The sequence below is a fragment of the Nothobranchius furzeri genome, chromosome 10 (assembly GCF_043380555.1).
Source record: "Nothobranchius furzeri strain GRZ-AD chromosome 10, NfurGRZ-RIMD1, whole genome shotgun sequence".
Taxonomy (NCBI): domain Eukaryota; kingdom Metazoa; phylum Chordata; class Actinopteri; order Cyprinodontiformes; family Nothobranchiidae; genus Nothobranchius; species Nothobranchius furzeri.
In genome coordinates this window covers 28359980-28380912 of record NC_091750.1, presented here as the reverse complement: position 1 = coordinate 28380912, position 20933 = coordinate 28359980, and the positions used below count along the sequence as shown (strand labels likewise).

At 46.5% G+C, this 20933-nt stretch overlaps 1 protein-coding gene across 5 annotated transcripts in view; it reads right to left on the bottom strand.

Moving 5' to 3' along the window:
- The window catches only part of gria4b (glutamate receptor, ionotropic, AMPA 4b), a 248566-nt gene that overhangs the window by 113577 nt on the left and 114056 nt on the right, over nt 1–20933 (bottom strand). For all 5 annotated transcript variants that reach the window (XM_070555454.1, XM_070555453.1, XM_054731031.2 and 2 more), the window contains exon 4: nt 1895–2079. In XM_070555454.1, the coding sequence (XP_070411555.1) occupies nt 1895–2079 (185 nt within the window). The remainder of the gene's footprint in view (nt 1–1894; nt 2080–20933) is intronic.

The window sequence follows — 20933 nt, the reverse complement described above, 5'->3', positions numbered from 1 at the left end:
GACCGTTTATTTTGACGGAGAAAGAATAGAAAGAATTACCCCGACGCACGCAGACGAACTGACACTTTATTCTACGCACATCGCAGATGTAGCTAAATCACTCAAGAAAAGATTCCCATCTGAACATCTGAGCTGGACACTGCTCAGCGCAGCTCGCTGTCAGCGTGTACTACATAAGGTACACAGCGAGCTGAAGATGTGGAGAGGGGCTTGGATCGCGTCGCAGAACCAGAGCACATGCGGGAAGATTCCTCCAACTGAAGCGAGACTTGTCACTTAGAAAATGTCCCCTGATTATGAAACTTTGGCTGAATAGCGCTTGTTCCTGTCTCCAATGTGGCGACGCATCCAGGAGCCGTCTGAGGAGAATCCCAGAATCTCACATCCTCGTCAGCTCAGAAAGCGCCGATATGACTACGCACAAGCGTGACGCGTCTACCCGGTCTCACAGTAGACCGGGTTGGACCTGTTCAGGTTTACGCAGACAATCTTTACATTTAGAATTGGCATACAGATGTAAAATTAATGCAGTAAAATATAAAGCATTTTATTTAGATATCCATTCATTATTTTACAAGCACAGGGAGCCGCATCAGATGGATTGAGTCGCATGCGGCTCCAGAGTCGTGGGTTGCCGACCCCCGGTTCAGGTGGAGGAAAAAAAAAAGGCACTTCAGAGTTACCCTCCACAGAGAGGGCAGCTTTGCTTTTCAAAAAGCACCTCAGACAGAAATGCAACAGACTTCAGACATAACACAACATAAGTGTCCACTAGGTGGGGTGGTGGGTTTGGGACTTCCCACACATCAGTGCATGCAGCCACGATAAGCAGCGCACGTCACCTCAGTCTGGACAGGGGAGTGAGGTCGTTGGGCTTTGGAGGGCACAGTGACTCCTGGAATGATTCGGCGGCCTTCACAGCTCGCAGTCCCGCCCAGGCTGGGATAGGGAGACAGAGTTGCAATAGCGACGGCAGCATTCCACATTTCTTCTGAGGGGGGAGTATTCATTGCAGCCTCACAGGCTCAAGGGCACCAGATTCAGATTAGAAATTGTTTTGGGGCCAGACAGAGATAATTTCCTCTCTGTCTTAAAGTTACGTTGGCCCTCAACCTCTCAAAATCCCAATAATGGCGTAAATTAATCTATCCCAATCCATGCTGATTCGTCCACTCGCTCCTTGATGGCATCCATCTTTTGTGCCAACGCATGAATCTCAGCCAAAGTTCCAAGCTTACGACTCATTTCAACAATTATATGAGTCTGTGAATTCACAGCGCTGACCTCGGGGAGAGCGCCAATATTCCTCAACAACTCATTAATTTTCCGGTAAGCCAGGAAGCCTCCCAGGCCAAAGAGCAGGAAACCCGACACCAACACCACAAATATCCAGACATCTTCAGAATCCTCTACAGACAGCTGAGATAGGCAAATCAGGTTCCACTGTTTCCAGGAGTCCATGATATGCCCAGCTGGCTCTGTCCCAGAGGGGCACCCGGGAGCCCCTTCTCCCGTTCTCATTGTTGAAAAAATGTTGTCAATCGCGTTACGTGACCAACTGACCAGGTCCATTTTAAGAATTTCAGTTTCCAGTTTCCAGAAAAAATGCAAAAGCAGCCGTACAGCCAGAGACAGAAAAAGAGCCTTGGGATAAGATAGGGAGGAGAGGAGGAAAAAAGCGTCTGAACTCTCCAAGAGCTGGAAGAAAATGAAATCTTAAGTCTCCTCATGAGTGCTGCCCAGAAACCCAGAATGCTTTCGGCAAAAGGCATTACATTATTTCATCTGCAGAGAGACACTCATTCATGTAATTAGGTTATAATCATAATAACTGAAGAAGATAAAAACACCTTTTCTGGAAAGGGCTTATTAAAATGAGATCTGATCGCATCACCTGTTCCAACATGTTCTGCAGCCTCTCGGCCTCCAGGTCGATGACGAACTTCTTCTCCTGACGCCGGTCCAGATCCTCCAGCAGCTGTCGGTAGTTGGCGTCATTGAAAGTCTCCACACAGATGGCGCTGACCTGCCAGTTGTTCTGTCCTGCTTTCTCCATGATGGCCTGCAGGATGGCGTAGCCTTGGAAACACACAAAACAAAGTTGAAGTAAATGACTAGATTGTGTAGCGGTCACACTTTATAGTGTGACAACTGCAAATTAATCATGACCAATAAGATATGATGATTCCAAAGAACTATGAAATATCAACCTGATTGATCTTTGAATGATTAATCAAAAGATTATAGTTACTTTTACTTGTTCAGGGACCATAAACACACTTTGCATTAATTCAGATGGAGTCCGGTATAAAGTTAAAAAGGAGTTTTATTTTTTCTAAATTAATGACTATACGTGTCAAGATATGAATAATGAGATGTGATGAGTGGATATGCGGTAATTGAATGCGATGTGTAGGTGGTGTGATGTAAGCTAGATGTTTATCAGAATCTTTGAATCTGAAAGAAATTGTGAAATCTGGGTGTAAAAGAATTTGTTGTCCGCTATAAACTAGAGAGTTGATTATTAATAAAAAAGCATCAGACCCAATCTGTTGTGTCTACAAACCTTGGCGGAGACCCCCAACAGATCCGTACTGTCAGAAGTCAGGTGGACTTCACGGTACCTGAAGCCAGTAGACTAACTCCAATGCGACCCGTCCGGTATGACCCTGAGATGTCTCCAGGTCACAACAGTAGCTGGAATGCTTGTTTGTGTCCAAAGTGGATGTGGCTCTTAGGGAGCCGTCTGGCTGTGTCAGCTTGCAGCGTGCAAACAGGCTTTTGACTGTATGTCAAAAGAGATATCTCAAGGATGCTTGTTCCGAATTGGCCGGTTTGGAACTCCGCTAGAAACTGAATTACCCGGGAAGTAGTTCTTGTTTTATTAAACTACTTTGTTATGATCTCTGGCCAAGTTTGGCCAATCAGAATTTGACAAGTTTCTGGGTATTCACCAACATCTATCAGAAAGCCACATCCTCCTCAGATACAAAAATGTTTGTAACACTGTGAATGAGAATGGCTTAAAACACTTATGTGAGGTGAACCTTAACCTTAATTTGTATCTTATGAAGATGTGTACGAGTGTAGATAATGATTAACTTGTTAAATCTAACACAAACTTATCATAATATCTGCAATGGATCATTGTAAGAGCAATATTCATTTCTACTTCATTGATTTAAGCACAGATTAGTCAAACATTTTCATTTAAACATCTTGTTCATTCAACCATATGATTAATTAACTTATAGGTAGTAAAGCCTTGTTGGATTCGTGAAGATTCACTTTTATTCAGAGTGAGGAATCCAGCAGTCTGGGCAGAGAGAAGGGCTTTTGTAGGAGACCTTGGCAGTTTATTTACGGGTGTGTCCGAATCCACGGGAAAGATGCTTGTAAGAGTGCGATGACGTCACAGCGCAGCAACGAGTACTGTCCGAATTCCAAAAATACTCATTCTCGCGTCCTCAAACGCGTCCTCGCTCCGCCCACATTTCGAGGACGGGTCTGTTGTATCCTCACAGAACAAGGCTATCCCAGCATGCTTTGCACGCCGGCTGTGGATTTTCAACAGGGAGAGAAAATGGGGAGAGCTACGAAGTTTTAAACGTAAGTTTGTTAAAAACTAGCCGTAGAAACCTAAAAAGCTTAAAGCGGTTCAGTTTATAGATATTTTTCGTTTTTATGTTTGTTTTTTAAATTACATTTTAGGCAGAAATCAGCCAGAACGAGTTTGTTTCACAGGTCCCAGTTATTCCCGTGTGTGTGTGTGTGTGTGCGTGTGTGTGTGTGTGTGTGTGTGTGTGTGTGTGTGTGTGTGCGTGGCGAATTAAACTTGTCATTTGTTTTAAGGACAACGGAGCAAAGAAGCGTTTTTATTAAGCTTAGAGGTGAAGAGTGAAGCTGTTTACCCACACAACCATAGAAGTTCTTCTGTGAAAAGTAGTTTTACATTCAGGGATTTACACAGCTGACACTTTTTAATGAAGTAAAAAGTTTGTGTGAAGAATAAAAGTTTTATCTTCTCATGTGGATAAATGTAAAAATGTGTTTATTGCCTTTTTGTCACCTGTGGTCTGATTTTCTCTGTAGGACTGCAGGTGTCCAGGGTCAGGAGAGGCTTTACCTGGTGGTCATCCCGGGAGAGAGGCCTTCTACTGTCATCATGTTAATGTTATTTAGCTGTTTGATATTTGAACACGTTTATTAAAAATACTAACTGATAACTCTTTCTGGTCATTGATTTTATCACCAGTTTTATTATTACAGATGTTTTTTTAACATGTTACATGAACAGAAAATGAAAAGATGGTAAGGAGACAAGATTATTGATAATACGTTACACTTATTTACAGATCAGAACCAGTATGGACCAGTTTTGTACGGTTAAAGCAGGATTAACCTGAGTGACTCTTCCTGGATCATTTATTTAAACTGAGTGAGCAGGAAGTCTTTAACAGTGCAGCTGGATCTGCTGCAGGAGGATCCAGACGTGGACGGAGGGCTGGAGCAGACCCGTGGCTGGACGTTTCTGGCCAGAGGAACATCATACAGGACGGTCTGCAGAGAGAGCTTTGGGACGCTTCCTCTCACTGTCCACTCCATCGTCCATCTACAGGGCCTGCTGGGCTGGCTCAGACGACGGCTGTTACGTCTCTGTGAATGACTTGCCTGTTAACAGTAGTGGTGGTCTGCTGGTACCTCCTGCAGGACAGAGCACCACTGACCTCCTCCACACACATCTTCCTCACGCTCATCCTCCAGACCCACAACTTCACCAGCACAGAGGCAGATGTGCAGCACAGTGCATGCTGACCTGTAATAGATTAAATAAGTTTTTTATCGAAAAATGTAAAACAAACATATAACCTGCAGTACACTGGTTCTGTTCAGTTTAAAGAAAAGCAGCAGGGAAAACTACAGAGAATTTACATTTTTAAGACAGATCTAATCATTATTAGGCTTAAGTAGAATAAACAAATGCACATTGAAAACACTTCTATGCTATTTTATTAAAAAGCCTGTTTTTTAAAACGTTTTACCCTCATTTGATGCAAAATAAGTTCTAAGGTCCAATTTACATTAGAAAACATCCTACTGCATTCAACATTTATAATGCATTTGGTTTATATTAATTACCTACATGATAATACTCTGTAGTAATGTGTTGTGTACGTTTAACAAGTTCATTCTGTAGCTTAAAACAAACATGAAACCATCTAAAGTTAGCATGTAAGTCCTGAAAGCTTCTAGAATAAACAAAGTTACTTTACCTGAAAACGGTTGTGAACAAACGCTGCTGATGGACGTGAAGCTGCTGCAGCTCCTTAATATTCCTGCTCCATTTTCGCTAGCTTTAGCATTTTTCCTTTGCGTGTAGCTGCCGCCGCGGCTGTGACGGGACCTACGGGCCACCGTAGAGGTGAAGGCTAGACTGTCCGAATTCAGAGCCGCTGGTTCCGGTCTTAGCGGTCTAGCAAGGACCCGGTCTTGCTAGACCGGCGAGGACCCGTACTCTTAAGCATCCTTCCTGTGGATTCAGACACACTGCATGTCTGCGTTGAAGAACGATAAGTGAGCAAAAGGTTGATTTGTGCGTCTGGATCCTCCAGCTGGTGTAACCTTGTCTTTGCAGCTCTGGCGTGTATGAAAGGTTATGCTGTGTCAATTCGATGGTGAAAATTGACCCTTTTGATTCATAACAATTGCATTAAAAATTTACTTTTTTGCACATAAAAAAAAAGCAAAATAACTTTAAAAAATAAAAATTTAATGTCAAAGAATGGAGTCAACTTTCTTTTTCTCTCTTTGTTGCAGGAATTTCTGTTGGATGTTTTTTTGGAAAACCAAGAATTTGTCTTGCAGACAACTTTTCATTAAGTATTAATCACTGAAACACTGTCTGTGTCTCCTTTAGGGCTTAAAATGTCCCGCACGCATTTTCTACCTGCTGACGTATTTGTAAAACTAAATTTTAAATATTTCAGATCATGCATTTTGCCTGCTGCAGGTGCTTTCTGCCTGGAATGGTATCCTGCTAGAAACAAAAGGCAAGAGTCTTAAATATGCTGCAGCTAATAAAATCACATAAACGTCACCGTCTACAATTATAATCGTGCATTTTTACATGTTTCATATGAACTGCAGTAGGTTTGATAGATGCAAAAACATCATATGAGGTGATAAAACACGTTGGCCATAATTCCTGAATTCAATCACATTCTGCTATTTTTAGCTCTACGTTTCAACCTTTCTCCCCTATCTATAATGAAAACTCCACCGCTTTCAACTGTTTCCCAACCAGATCTCTGTTTTCGGTCCAGGCGGGAACAAAAAGCAGCATGAGTTGGATGCACCGCACTCATCACTGTCAGGTCTGTGCACAAAGAAGATGAGTGTCCTGGAGGAACCTAGGGGAACTGTGAGGGTGGCTGTTCTCCAGCAGGAACAGATGTCCACCTTAAACGGCCCCTCCTGGTGGCCATCACAATCTGGCAACCCATCTCCCTTTGCTCCCAATTAGTGGATTAACCTGTACTCTGGCAACCCAGCTCCCTCCACCTCCTCCATCCCCTCCTTCGCCCCTCACTCTCCATTAGAGGGTAGCAGGTGCCAAAAGGGAGCAACACACACACACACACACACACACACACACACACACACACACACACACACACACACACACACACACACACACACATCACGACAGAATATCCACAGTTGTCCTGAGGGAGGAAAAATGGTTCGTGACGCTTTAAGCTGCTGGGAGGAAAAACGCCAAATGGGACGACATTGTTTTCAGTTGCAAGCAAAGACAAATGGGGTTGTGTGTAAAAAACAGGAAGCGGAGGTCTTCACGAGGACTTCTGGGTTGTTCTCAAGTGTAACAACAAAATCATCTGCTCATTTACTCAATTGCACGACTGACAAATTGAAACTCACTTAAATTTAAACGTATGCAACACCGTTGTGATCAGAGACGTCATCAGAAGAAGATGCAAATTTTGTAAAAATGTAATCAATCTGAATCAGCTCCTCTAAACTTGAGACCATGGTCTTGAGTCGGGTAGAAAGCCTTCTCCAGGTCAGGGACGAGGTCCTGCCCCAAGTGGAGGAGGTTAAGTATGTCAGGGTCTTGTTCACAAGTGAGGGAAGATGGAGCAGGAGATCGACAGGTGGATTGGTGCTGCATCTGCAGTGATGCAGGCGTTGTACTGGCAAAGGTAAAGCTCTGGATTCGCCGGTCGATCTACGTTCCTACCCTCACCTATGGTCACGAGCTTTGGGTAGAGACTGAAAGAACGAGACTGTGGGTACAAGCGCCCAAAATGAGTTCATCCACAAGATGGCTGGGCTGTCCTGTAGGGAGAGGGTGAGAAGTTTGGTCATCTGGGAGGGGCTTGGAGTAGACCTGCTGCTCCTCCACATCAAGAGGATCCAGTTGAGGTGGCTCGGGCATCTGGTCAGGATGCCTCCTGGATGCCCCCCTGGTGAGGTTTTCTGGGCACGTCCAACTGGGAGCAGATGCAAGGGAAGACCCAGAACACGCTGGAGGGTCTATGCTTCTCGGCTGGCTAGTGAACGCCTCAGGATTCTCTTGGAGGAGCTGGCCCAAGTGCTGGGGAGAGGGAAGTCTGGGCCTCTCTGGTCAAGCTGTTGCCCACACGACCCAACCCCGGATAAGCGGTTGAAAATGGATGGATGGTAATAAATCTGTTTTCTTCCAGATCTTGTTCAGAAGGGAGAATATCACTTCAGATTATATCTCCTCTGAAATAATAAGTGTTGACAAAAATGTTAGTGCCAGTATTCATGCATCTCTTGCATGCGTGCTATGGTTTTAAAACAAGCCGTATCTAAATCTGTTAACTTTATTTTTTCTCTAAGTGTTTTTCTCCCCAGAAGAAGCTACAACAACGTTCTGCTGAGCTGTGGTGGCCTCATGGAGGGGGCCATCGACTAGCACACTGCTGCTAACCACTAAAACATTCTCCCTCTCCTGATAATAACTTTTTGCTTTCCTTGACGTTGGATGTGCTACTACTAGTTTACCCGTTTAATTATAGATCCACTAGGATAAATACAATAAAGTTTATCTCTCGCCAAATAGAATATTTACTAAGAAATCACAATATAACTATAGACACATTACTTGTCTTTATGTGTGTGCGTGTGTGTGTGTGCGTGCGTGTGTGTGTGTGTGTGTGTGTGTGTGTGTGTGTGTGTGTGTGTGTGTGTGTGTGTGTGTGTGTGTGTGTGTGTGTGTGTGTGTGTGTGTGTGTGTCTGCTCTGTCTTCTCCATCCCCAGTGAGTCGTGGAGGATGGCTGCTTATACTGAGACAGGATTCTCTGGAGGTTTCTTCCTGTTAAAAGGGAGTTTTCCTCTCCACTGTCGCTTTATGCTTGCTTAGTATGAGGATTGCTGTATAGTCACTGACACTAGTCAGCGACTTGATGCAATTTGCTGGGTTCCTTATATAGGAAACATTATTTCTGATTGGCTTAATGAACTGACCTGAATTGGAATGTTTATTATGTGAAGTGCCTTGAGACGACTCTTGTCGTGATTTGGCGCTTTATAAATAAACTTGAATTGAATTGAAATGAAATGAATTGAATTGAATAAAAAAATTCCTGTTTCCTGATTCATATTTTTGGCACATCTGATCATGTAAAATAAAAAAAGCTGATTGATGGAGTTAAAATGTTGTTTTTGCAAATAAATGTAGATTTATGATCATTATTAGTGCCAATACCAACAGATGTGAGCACTTTATCCCGGTAGAGGAAGAATAATTAATAAAATCATGCTAGATCTGAACAAACCAGTGTGTGTGTGTGTGACCGATACAGATAACAGTATTTCAAGTAAATATCTGTAAAACTGACTGTGCAGGAGTCCTGATGTCAAGCTGCTGTGGCTGCCGTCTTGAACAACATTAACTTCAAATTACATCTCCTCTGAATTAATAAAAAAATGTTTAAAAAGACGATTGAAGAAATTTAGCATCAGTGTTTGTGCAGGTATTCTAAAAAACTGTATATTTAGCATTTATGTGTGCAGAATAATTCTGTAAATCTGATTTGCTATTTCTGTTGACCATTTACTTTTGATACGACTGATCAGTTTGGACAAAATGAGCTGATTGAATGTTTGCAGATTATTTGGTGTCTTTTGCAAATAAAATGTGATTGATGCTCATTATTAGTGTCAAAAACAACATTTTATCTAAGCTCTGCAAGATCTCAACATCTTGCCCGACCCAATAGCTCGGTATGGGTTGTGACCGACTCTCAGCTAAAACCTCATAAAAGTTCACTAATATCTGTAAAACTGACTTTGCAGTAAAAACTCTGGTGTTTTCTGAGGCCAAGCAGCTGCGGCTGCCTTCTTGAACAGCGCCAACTCTAAAAGATGACTAGATGCTCATCTAATGATTGCTTTCTGAGTTGAATTAAACTTGGTCAAGTGGTTCACGAGATATTGAACACAAAAGCTTTTAAAATGGCAAACCCTAACCCTTTCAATTAAAAGGTGGGAAAAAACTCTGAAAATGTTCTGTGAAAAAAGACTTTTAGACACACAAAAGGTCTTAAAAATGAAAACTACAGAATTAGTTTTTATTACTGAAGTGACCATTTTAAAACACAGTGAAACCAGCAGGAAAACCAGTCACTTTTTACCACCGCCCGCCCCCACAAACCAGCAGCAGTTACTTGCATAGTTTGCAGCAACAAGATAAGGCGTCATGTCCGATTGGGCGACGCGTTGTCTAAAGACCACAAACAGGAAGTTGCAGCGATGGTGGTCGAAGCAAGCAAAGCGTGCAAAAGGCCAGCTGATTACCAGCTGATAAATGTGGAGCTCCGGGACTTAATGTGAAGCAGCTGCCAGCCGCAATCAGCGTCAGCGTCAAGGAGCCAGCTGTGGGCGGGTGTGGACCCACGGAGGACTGGAGCCCAGCCGGACACTCGATGGAGTCAGCTGCAGATTCTGTTGGTCCACTTTTAGGATGGGTCAACACACACACACACACACACACACACACACACACACACACACACACACACACACACACACACACACACACACACACACACACACACACACACACACACACACACACACACACACTTTTACCCTGCTCCCATCTCCTCACCTTGTTTTTCTCTTCCTTTCCTTCATTTTCCCTTTCACTTCCCCTCATCTTTCCTGTCCTTTCCTCCAGTGTACCTGCACATGTGACGTGACAATAAAAGTGATTTGATTTGATCTTTTCCCATTTGGTTCTTATTTTTTGTCCTTTTCTGCTCTTGGATCCATTTTCTTAAAATATTTTCTTGTTGCACATGCACATGGTCTTTTTTTTTACACATTCCTGTTTCTTTCCCATTTTAGTCTCGTTGTCGTCGTCGTCGTCTTCCTCCGCTTATCCGGGTCCGGGTCGCGGGGGCAGCATCCCAACTAGGGAGCTCCAGACCGTCCTCTCCCCGGCCACCTCCACCAGCTCCTCCGGCAGGACCCCAAGGCGTTCCCGGACCAGATTGGAGATGTAACCTCTCCAACGTGTCCTGGGTCGACCCGGGGGCCTCCTGCCGGCAGGACATGCCCGAAACACCTCCCCAGGGAGGCGTCCAGGAGGCATCCTGACCAGATGCCCAAACCACCTCAACTGGCTCCTTTCGATCCGGAGGAGCAGCGGTTCTACTCCGAGTCCCTCCCGAATGTCCGAGCTCCTCACCCTATCTCTAAGGCTGAGCCCGGCCACCCTACGGAGGAAACTCATTTTGGCCGCTTGTATCCGCAATCTCGTTCTTTCTGTCATTACCCAAAGCTTATGACCATAGGTGAGGATTGGGACGTAGATCGACCGGTAAATCGAGAGCCCAGCTTTCTGGCTCAGCTCCCTCTTCACCACAACAGATCGGCTGAACCAATCCGCCATTCGATCTCCCAATCTCTCCTACCCTCACTCGTGAACAAGACCCCGAGATACTTAAACTCCTCCACTTGAGGTAGGACCTCTCCCCCAACCCGGAGTTGGCAAACCACCCTTTTCCGGTCGAGAACCATGGTCATTTGGAGGTGCTGATCCTCATCCCAGCCGCTTCACACTCAGCCTCGAACCTACCCAGCAAGACCTGAAGGTCAGAGCTGGATGAAGCTAGGAGAACCACATCATCTGCAAAAAGCAGAGACGAGATTCTCCTGCCACCAAACTCGACACACTCCACACCACGGCTGCGCCTAGAAATTCTGTCCATAAAAATAATGAACAGAACCGGTGACAAAGGGCAGCCCTGGTGGAGTCCAACCCTCAACGGGAACAGCTCCGACTTACTACCGGCTATGCGGACCAAACTCACGCTCCTCTGGTAAAGGGACTGAATGGCCATTAACAGAAAGCCACCCACCCCAAACTCCTGGAGCGTCCCCCACAGGGTGCCCCTGGGGACACGGTCATAAGCCTTCTCCAAATCCACAAAACACATGTGGATTGGTTGGGCAAACTCCCATGCCCCCTCCATCACCCTTGCAAAGGTATAGAGCTGGTCCACAGTTCCACGGCCAGGACGAAAACCACATTGCTCCTCCTCAATCTGAGATTCAACTATCGATCGGACCCTCCTCTCCAGTACCTTGGAGTAGACCTTTCCAGGGAGGCTGAGGAGTGTGATCCCCCTATCGTTGGAACACACCCTCAGGTCACCCTTCTTAAAGATGGGGACCATCACCCCGGTCTGCCACTCCACAGGAACTGCCCCCGATGACCACGCAATGTTGCAGAGATGTGTCAACCATGACAGCCCTACAACATCCATAGCCTTGAGATACCCAGGATGAATCTCTTCCGCCCCCGGGGCTCCACCGCTGTGTAGTTGTTTGACTGCCTCAGCAACTTCTGCCCCCGAGATTGGACAGTCCATCCCCAGGTCTCCCGGCTCTGGTTCCTCCTCAGAATGCGCGTAGGTGGGATTGAGGAGCTCCTCAAAGTATTCCTTCCACCATCCGACTATAGCCTCAGTTGACGTCAGCAGCTCCCCCTCCCCACTGTAAACAGTGTGAGCGAGTTGCTTTCTTCCTCTCCTGAGGCGCCGGACAGTTTGCCAGAACCTCTTTGGAGCCAATCTATAGTCTTTCTCCATGGCCTCACCAAACTCCTCCCACGCCCGAGATTTTGCCTCGGCAACTGCCACTGCTGCACCCCGCTTGGCTATCCAGTACCTGTCTGCTGCCTCCAGAGACGCACAGACCAGCCACGCCCTGTAGGCCTCCTTCTTCAGCCTGATGGCTCCCCGAACCTCTGGTGTCCATCAGCGGGAAAGGGGGTTTCCACCACGACTGGCACCGGCCACCTTGCGACCACAGCTAGCAACAGCCCTCAACAAACGCAGAGTGGAACAAGGCCCACTCGGAGTCAATGTCCCCCACTGCTCTCGGGACGCGGTCAAAGCTCTGCCGGAGGTGGGAGTTGAAGACCGTCTTGACAGGTTCTTCTGCCGGGCGTTCCCAGCAGACCCTCACTATGCATTTGGGTCTGCCAGGTCTACGCGGCATCTTCCTCTGCCATCTGATCCAACTCACCACCAGGTGATGATCAGTTGATAGCTCTGCTCCTCTCTTCACTCAGGTGTCCAAAACATATGGCCGCACATCAGATGATGCGACTACAAAGTCTATCATCGACCTGTGACCTAGGCTATCCTGGTACCAAGTGTACCGATGGGCATCCTTATGTTCAAACATGGTGTTTGTTATCAATCAATCAATCAATCAATCAATCAATCAATCAATCAATCAATCAATCAATACTTTATTAATCCCAGAGGGAAATTAGAGTTTCAGTACACACAATTCAGAGATCAGACATATATGGGCAAGACACATGACAAGAATTGGTGACTGTGGCCATTTGCAACCCGAGTTACGCTACCTTAATAGAGATAAGAAGGATACATGAGGATTGGTTCAGGTGGAGGGGAAAAAAAGGCACTTCAGAGTTACCCTCCACCGGGAGGGCAGCTTTGCTCTGCAAAAAACACCTCAAACAGATATGCACAGACTTCAGACAACACAACATAACATGAGACTCCAGTAGGAGGGCGGGGTATCCTGTTTTCCCTAGCGAGAGAAGCCCTCTAGCGCTCATCTACTGTACAGTCACAGGTGGGAGGGAGATCTTGGGAGAAGCAAAGAGTACATTGACTCCCACAGTTGATGATCTCGCCAGGCTGAAGTCCACTAATCCGAAGGTGGGGTGTGGGTGGGTGGGTGGGGGGGGGGGGGGGGGGGGAGTGGGGGTGCATTCCTTCGTGGGGGTTTTAGTTGCTCTCAGCTCAAGGCTATCAGGGCGTCAGATTCAGATTATAAAGAATTTGTTTGGGAGGACCCAACCTTACCTGGATGTCCTATATCTTATATATTCTGGAAGTTGTGCAAATGCAGGGATGGGTGTAGATATTCTGCTGGGGTGGGGCTGGGTTGGTGCCCTCGGACTCCGTGAGGCTCTGTAATGCTGCTGCTTTGGGCCCTGGCAGGATGGGCTGGGGTCTCCATGCCCTGGGTGGCAATTTGACAACAGAGGTGCCTATTGGGACCAGTGGGGGAGCTGGCTCCTTGGAGGGCTAAGCCCAACCAGCCATTCCTCCCCATCCCCACATATTTCTCTCCTCCTGCTCCCTCACATCATCACACAAACATGCACATAGGACCTTGGGGGGTGGACAAGTCAGGGAGTGTGGGTATGGACCCCATTTCCGCATTCCTGTGACAACCTGCCCCCCAATTTTATTTGCACCTCATACACTTCCACCGACGACATTCCACGCAAACACACACTTAGGGTCTTGGGAGTGAGCACATTCAAAGTTAAAGTTAAAGTCCCATTAGTTGTCACACATACAGGTGTGTGTGCGAAATTTATTCTCCGCATTTCACCCATCCCCTGGGGGAGCGGTGAGCTGCAAACAAGCCGCGCTCGGGAACTATTTGGGGGTTTAACCCCCCAATGCTGAGTGTCAAGCAGGGAGGCATTGGGTCCCATTTTTTCAAAGTCTTTGGTATGACCCGACCAGGAGTCGAACACCTGATCTCCCAGTCTCAGGACGGACACTCTACCACTAGGCCACTGAGAAAGGTTAACCACTGAGAAAGGTGAGAAAGGTTCAACGGCACTTGGCAGGGGGATTCCTCAGCCTTCTCCTGAGTGCCGGTGCCCACTTCCAATTTTAAACTGCACTTAGACAACGAGGGCTGTGGGTGCAAGTGGGGTGGTGTGGTGGCATCCGCTGGCATAGGCCAGACAATGCCCGCACACCCCGCTCACCACAGCCATGGAATACACCTCATCAACACACAACACTATATTGGAGCAGGCGGAGGGAGACTAGGGGGTCTTAGCACACATCTGTTGTTGCTTGGCATCCTGGGGCTGGAGGCTAGGAGGGACATCTGGCTGTCTGGTTGGGGTCTGGGGTGGTGGGTTGCTGTGCTCAGCGTTGGGCGGGGGAGCCTGCTCATCAGCACCCCAGCAGAAAGGGTCAAACTCTGGTAACCGGTGATGGCTGTACCCAATGTGCAGCAGTACCGGGACCAGAGTGAATAGGGTGTGTATGGGGAGCATGAGTGGGTGTCCGGCGTGCATTTTTATAAGTCTTTGGTTGTATTGTGCATGTGTGAGCATGAGGGAGGGTGTGTGTGACTGTGTTTGTGTATGACTGTATATGTCATGTGGGGCCTTTGACTCCTCCCCTCTCCTGGGACTTCTTTTGATGATATAGATCTTCGTCTCCCCTCCCCCTGCCACACCTGGTGTGGGGTGCTGTGCCTTGGTCTGCCTGAGTGTTCGTGGCTCCCGGGTCAGGAAGTTTAAGATTTTTGGTGTCTGCTTGATCAATCCCGGTGGCTGCCTGGTGGGGTCTGGGTCCCCGGGCTCTGATGGGTCCCCGGCGGGGTTGGTCGCCCCTGGGTCGCTGGGTCCCGGGCTCGGCTGGCTAGGGGGTGGGAGGCTGCGGGCAGGCCTGTGGACTCGTCGCTGATATCTCCCGGGACTCTGCCGGCTGCTGGTTGTGGTCCCCCGGGGCGAGGACCTTTCTGGTTGCAGTCCCCTTGGGGTTCCTGTGTTCTGGGGCAGCGCCTGGATCTCTGGGACTTGGAGCTCCCCCCGTCTCCTATGCATCTTTGGGGGGCAGATCTGTGGTCCCTCACACTCTCTATTGGACGCTCCTATAGAGAAACCTTACATAAACAAGTGCGTGTACACACAGGTGCTCACATGGTGCTCTCAAAAGTATGGGCTTGGGCACGTTCAACACTTGTCTCAAGGCTGTCGTTGCCACTAAATGCTCTATGATTTATTATCGTGTGATTGTTCAGTTAAACAATGTTGATTTTATATTTCATCATCAGGTTGACGCAGTGATAGCTTGCTCCTGAGGTATTGTTGTGTGTCCCATTTTTTTCTGCTCTTCCTCTTTATGCAGGTCTAGAAGCAGACTCTTGTTCATCATTGTTTATTTTCAATAACCCCCCCCCCCACACACACACACACACACACCCTTCCCCCCTCTCTTCCCACCTTTTGTCTTTTCCTTTCTCTTTCACCTCTGTCTCTGTGTCTGGTCGGAATTACAAAGCGTTCAAAAACAATAACAATAAAGTTTTAAGTATCAGGCGTGACATTAAAAGCAAACGCTTTGATGCTCCACCTGAGAGTAAATCTGTAAGGCTTGTTACCAGCATTCAGACATCAATTCTGTTTGCTTCACAGCCAGACAGGACATGTAAAAAAAAAAATAAAAATAAAAAGAGAATGTGCGTTCCAGGATGGCTACAAACTTTATACATCTGAATGACGCTAAGACTGAAGTAATTGTACTTAGCCCTGGCATGTCTACATGCCCATGCGATGCTGTGAATCTGGGCCCTTTAGCATCCAACATGAAGACCACCATCCGAAATTTGGGAGTGCAACTGGACTCAGCCCTTAAATTCGACGCGCAAATCAACCAGGTTGTGCGATCGTGTTTTTTTAACTTACGCAGAGTAGCCAAATTAAGCCCCTGCTGTCCAGAGTACATTTAGAGACTGTCGCACATGCTTTTGTTCTTTCAAGGCTCGACTACTGCAATGCACTGTGCAGGGCGCAGGGAACATATCACCCCTGTGTTGGCATCCCTTCATTGTCTGCCTGTGCAATACAGGGCAAAATTAAAGGTTTTGGTATTGGCATACAGGGCCTTACACGGAACTGCTCCAGCACGTCTTGGCAACCTTTTGCATAGGCATGCCCCCTCGTGGGCCCTTCGCTCAGCCGGCAGGGAGCCGTTGATCGCTCCAAGCACTATGTGCAGGTCACGGGGGGACCATGCGTTCTCTGTGTTGGCACCTGCACTTTGGAATCAGTTGCCTTTGGTGGTGCGTCAGTCACCCTCATTGGGGGTTTTAAGACTCGCCTTAAGACCCATTTTTTTGTCAAGGCTTTTCAGGATTAGCAAATTTTACCCGGTTTCAATGCCCTGGCCTCTTAATCATTTTCTGGATTTTATTTTTTGCTTTAACTCTCCTCTTTTAATTGATTTTATGCTGGTTTTACGATTGTTATATTTTACTCTGATGGTTTTATGTTTTTATTGTGTTGTGTTCAGCACCTTGGGCGTCCGCATTGGTCGCAGAAGGGGCTTTATAAATAAATGAAATGAAATATCTGAACTGATATTTGGCCCATAAGCACAAACAACAGTCAGGACCTGTTCCCCGACCCGAAGGCGCAGGGAAGCTACCCTCTCGTCCCCCGGGGTAAACCCCAACACACAGGCAGAGAGTCTTGGGGCAAACAAAGAGCCAACCCCAGCCCTCCGCCTCTCACCCGGAGCAACTCCAGCAAAGGAGAGTGTCCAACCCCTCTCAAGGACTTGGGTTCCAGAGCCAATGCTATGTGTCGAGGTGAGTCCGACTATATCTAGCCGGTACCGCTCAACCTCTGCCACAAGCTCCTGCTCCTTCCCCGCCAGCGAGGTGACGTTCCATGTCCCAAAAACCAGTTTCCTTGTCCGGGGATCGGACCGCCAAGGCTCCCTCCTCGGTCTGCCACCCAATCCACATTGTACCGGACCCTTCATGTTCCTCCTGCGGGTGGTGGGTCCACAGTTGGATGAGCCCATGTATCCGGTTCGGGATGGGCCCCATGGGCGAAAGCCCGGCCACCAGGCTCGCTCACGGGCCCCAACCCCAGGCCAGGCTTCAGGGTGGGACCCCGGTAAGCCTCCGGGCCGGGTACTCTGACTCTTTGAATTTACATCCATGAAAGATCCTCTGAACCCTTCTTTGTCTCACCCTTCACCTAAGACCAATTTGTCATGGGAGACCCTACCAGGGGCATAAAGTGCCCCAGACAACATAGCTCCTAGGATCATTAGGGCACTAAAACTCCTCCACCACGATAAGGTGACGGTTCAAGGAGGAGCCCATATATTTTCTTACCAGTAGCACTTGATGGATGGTTTTTGTTTTGGATCTAATCAGGGGAATTTAGTAAACACTCCTCCTGAGTCTCTGTTGACAGGAATCCGATGGCCGCTCATTGACAGCACTCAGCCACGCGTGGGCCAATTCTACTTCTATTATACTCAAGACTGCACGAGTGCCTGATGCAGCGGGGGAAAAATAAATGAAAAAATCCTCACCCTCACCCTGAAGCCCTCAGAAAAGCTCTTGCATGTTCAAACAAAACATTAACACACATTTCACACAGTCAGACCTTCGGTGGTGACAAAACATCCCATAATGTGGTCGAGGTTTGGTGACATGCTTCTTCATAATCCACCGCTACTCATACTCAGAGTGTTTGAACTTTAAAATATCCAAACACACAAAAAGGGAAATTGTGTGAGGGCTTTTGAGATTTACCCCTCAGACCCGATGCAAAAATGTGAAAAACCCTGCAAAGTTCGGCAAAAAGATTTGAAATAATCAACTGAAAATACTGGGAAAAGGTAAGGAGCCAGAAGAGCTGAGGTTAGAAACACATGATGCATGGAAATGTGTTTATTAAAGAAGCTGTGCAAGAAAATAAATCTGCTGTGATTTCAGATTGCACTATGTTGTTTTTGTCATTTTTGTAAAACTGAACCTTGCAGTTAAAAGCTCTTGCAAACATCAAATATACGACAGTTATTCTGCTTTTCATGCTCCAGGAAACTTTAAAGAACTTGATTCTCTCCTGTGATTAAAGTGAAAATTGGTCATCTTTGTGCTTCTTTCTAAAATCAGGAGAAGAAAAACAGAAACCATCCAAGGCCAAGAGGGAAAAGATGGTCTCAGGATCTCATGATGTGGTCACGTTGGTATCTTCACACTGTGACCTTCTGGGGCGATCACCTGGAAGAAAGACCTCCGGATCTGAGCTTTGTCTGCAGTGATGAGGGCATCGTTTTGGTCTGCATTGGAGGTGTGAGGAAGCATTTGCTGTAACTTAGTTGTGACCTAAGGAACAACCTGTTGACTGACAGGAGCTCATCATCCAGGAATGTAGTTACTGCTCCTCTTCAGCGAAATGAGTCCTCTGAGGTGGTTTTGGGCCACCAGCTGCCGTTTTTTTTTTCTTTTCCTGTGGAGGATTTTCCTGCATGTCCAGCTGGGGGCTCATGACAGAGGGATAAAAAAATTCAATCTTTGACTAAAGTTGAAGAAAATAGATGGACGGAAATCTGATCCTGTGCTTGAACCCCTCTCTCCTGCAGGACACAAACTCAGCAGCAGGGCCTTTAGAGCTACGATGGCAAATCTGCAAAACAAGCGAGCTGAAAACGTTTTTTATGCCTCTTAACGTTCTAACACAGTATGGCTGTAAATAATTTGTGGAGATTAAGAAAAATATGGAAAAAAATAATGAAGGGGTTCAACCCTCCACCAATAACACAGCTCGGTACCAAATCAACTATTGGAGCTTTCAGTTGTCTGTCTCACCGAGCCACCGCCCTTCCACACTTCCCTGGCTCCTTCACTCACCACACACTCCCGTATGTAGCAACAGATCACCACCGGTGTGAGAGGTTCTGATGCTATAACATCAGAGAAGGAGAAACAGCCGGCTGCTACCACTGCCTTTGTGTTTATCCTTCTGAGAAAGTTGTTTCAGTTTACGCTCCTTTTTACATGCATATTCTTTACATAGTTGGAATATAAAACACATCCTACTGCAGCTACGTACAAAGAGATCTTGTACGGGTAAAATGTTCTAATGAAACGTGGCCGCTTTAATAGGAGGACAACGTAGCAGCAACTGTTCCTGCACAATTTCAGACACCTGTCAGTCACTTTCTGGAAAATAAACCATGCACTTTTCCAGAATCATCAATATGCATTAGCTCTGGCAGGTTCTGCACGTGTCACATCAATACTCAGTCGCCCTACTGGTTTTAATCACCCTGGTGCTTTGTTCTCGACGTACACGTCTACTCTGAACCACAACAAGATTTTAGAAACGTGACACGTCTTTTTAAACTATCCGAGTCATTAAAGCTCTTCGCAAGGCGAGAGAATTTCTGCATCGGAGTCACGTTGTGTCCTTGGCTCGTCTACAGGATGACACAGCCCTACAAACAGGAACCCTTGTTGAGTTTCTAGAGAATACTTGATCAGATACAAGACGCTTTTGTTGAGAGAAGAGAAGGGTTTTTACCCAGTCAAGCATGTGTGACCCCAGATAAGAGAAAGAGAGGTGGGGAATGAGTTTTCTGGGGAGATCGGCTCCTCACACTGCAGCCAATCTGCTCAAACATTTACTGCGGCAGCAAGAGAAAAGAGAACGAAAAACCTCTGACTACCTCCTGGAAAATATATGAGAGCGAGATGTGGAGATGTGATCCAGGCAGCAGCCCATATCCTTTCTGCCTTGTAATGGAAATGTGACATGCTGGTGTGAATACGCACAACCGCGCCGCCTCTGCGGCTGTGGATTTGGAGGTTCATCTTTGTGTGGAGAAAATTAAGCAAAACAGACGGAGAGAGATCCAACTCTTCCCCAAACTCTGCCAACAGCTGCCCGACTTTCATCTGGATCACCAAAACAAACGATTGTTTCAGAAGCACAGATGTTCCCACATCTGTTTGGTGAGTCGAGCCAAAAGTCACACAAAAGTAAATATGAACGAAGCCGAAGACGTGATGGTTAGTAAAACCAGCGGGTTTGTTTCATGATCTGAATTCTAGAGAACATCGTGTTTCTTGCAAACATGTCAGATATTTGATATTTATTCTTTTTAAGGAGGTGTGTAGATTTCAACGTTAAAGGGCGAGTAACTAAACTGCATAGATGAGTGTCTAATAGTGCTGTAGACACTCATAGCTGTTGTTTAGACACTTAAGTGTTAAAAACGTCAAAAAGCATCATTATTTCTCCCTCTCCAAGTTAAAACTCTGCTCTTCATTGATTTAGAATAAAGCTACAGCTGATGGCTAGGAGGTCCCAGGTGACATCGTCGGTCCTATAGTGGCTGCACTGGACTGGGCTCCAGCTGGCTTGACCAATCAGGAGCCGCTCCTCCTTTAAAAAACAACTTTTTCCCGCCTTTCTTCTAGTTAAAACCCTCCAGCTTGCAGCAGCTTCTCTGTCTGCTCGTTCGACTGAGCAGAGTCTGGGGTGTGTGTGTGTGTGTGTGCTCATGTGTGCACGCTCGTGTGCACGTGTATGAATTATGTTTCATGTGACTCGGTCATTTGAAACTAACAAAAGCTTTGAATGTGATTCCAACTGAAAATCTGCATTTTCTTCTTGCAATTTTCTGTCTCCAACTCCTCACCAACGTTCCAGTACTGGTCCAATGTGGTTACACTGGTAGGCTGGCTCAAATGAGATCAAATTACAACATTTAAGCAAATTTAATGAACATTTTCTTGTTGAATTTTAATCACAGAATCTCTCCGGTCTCAA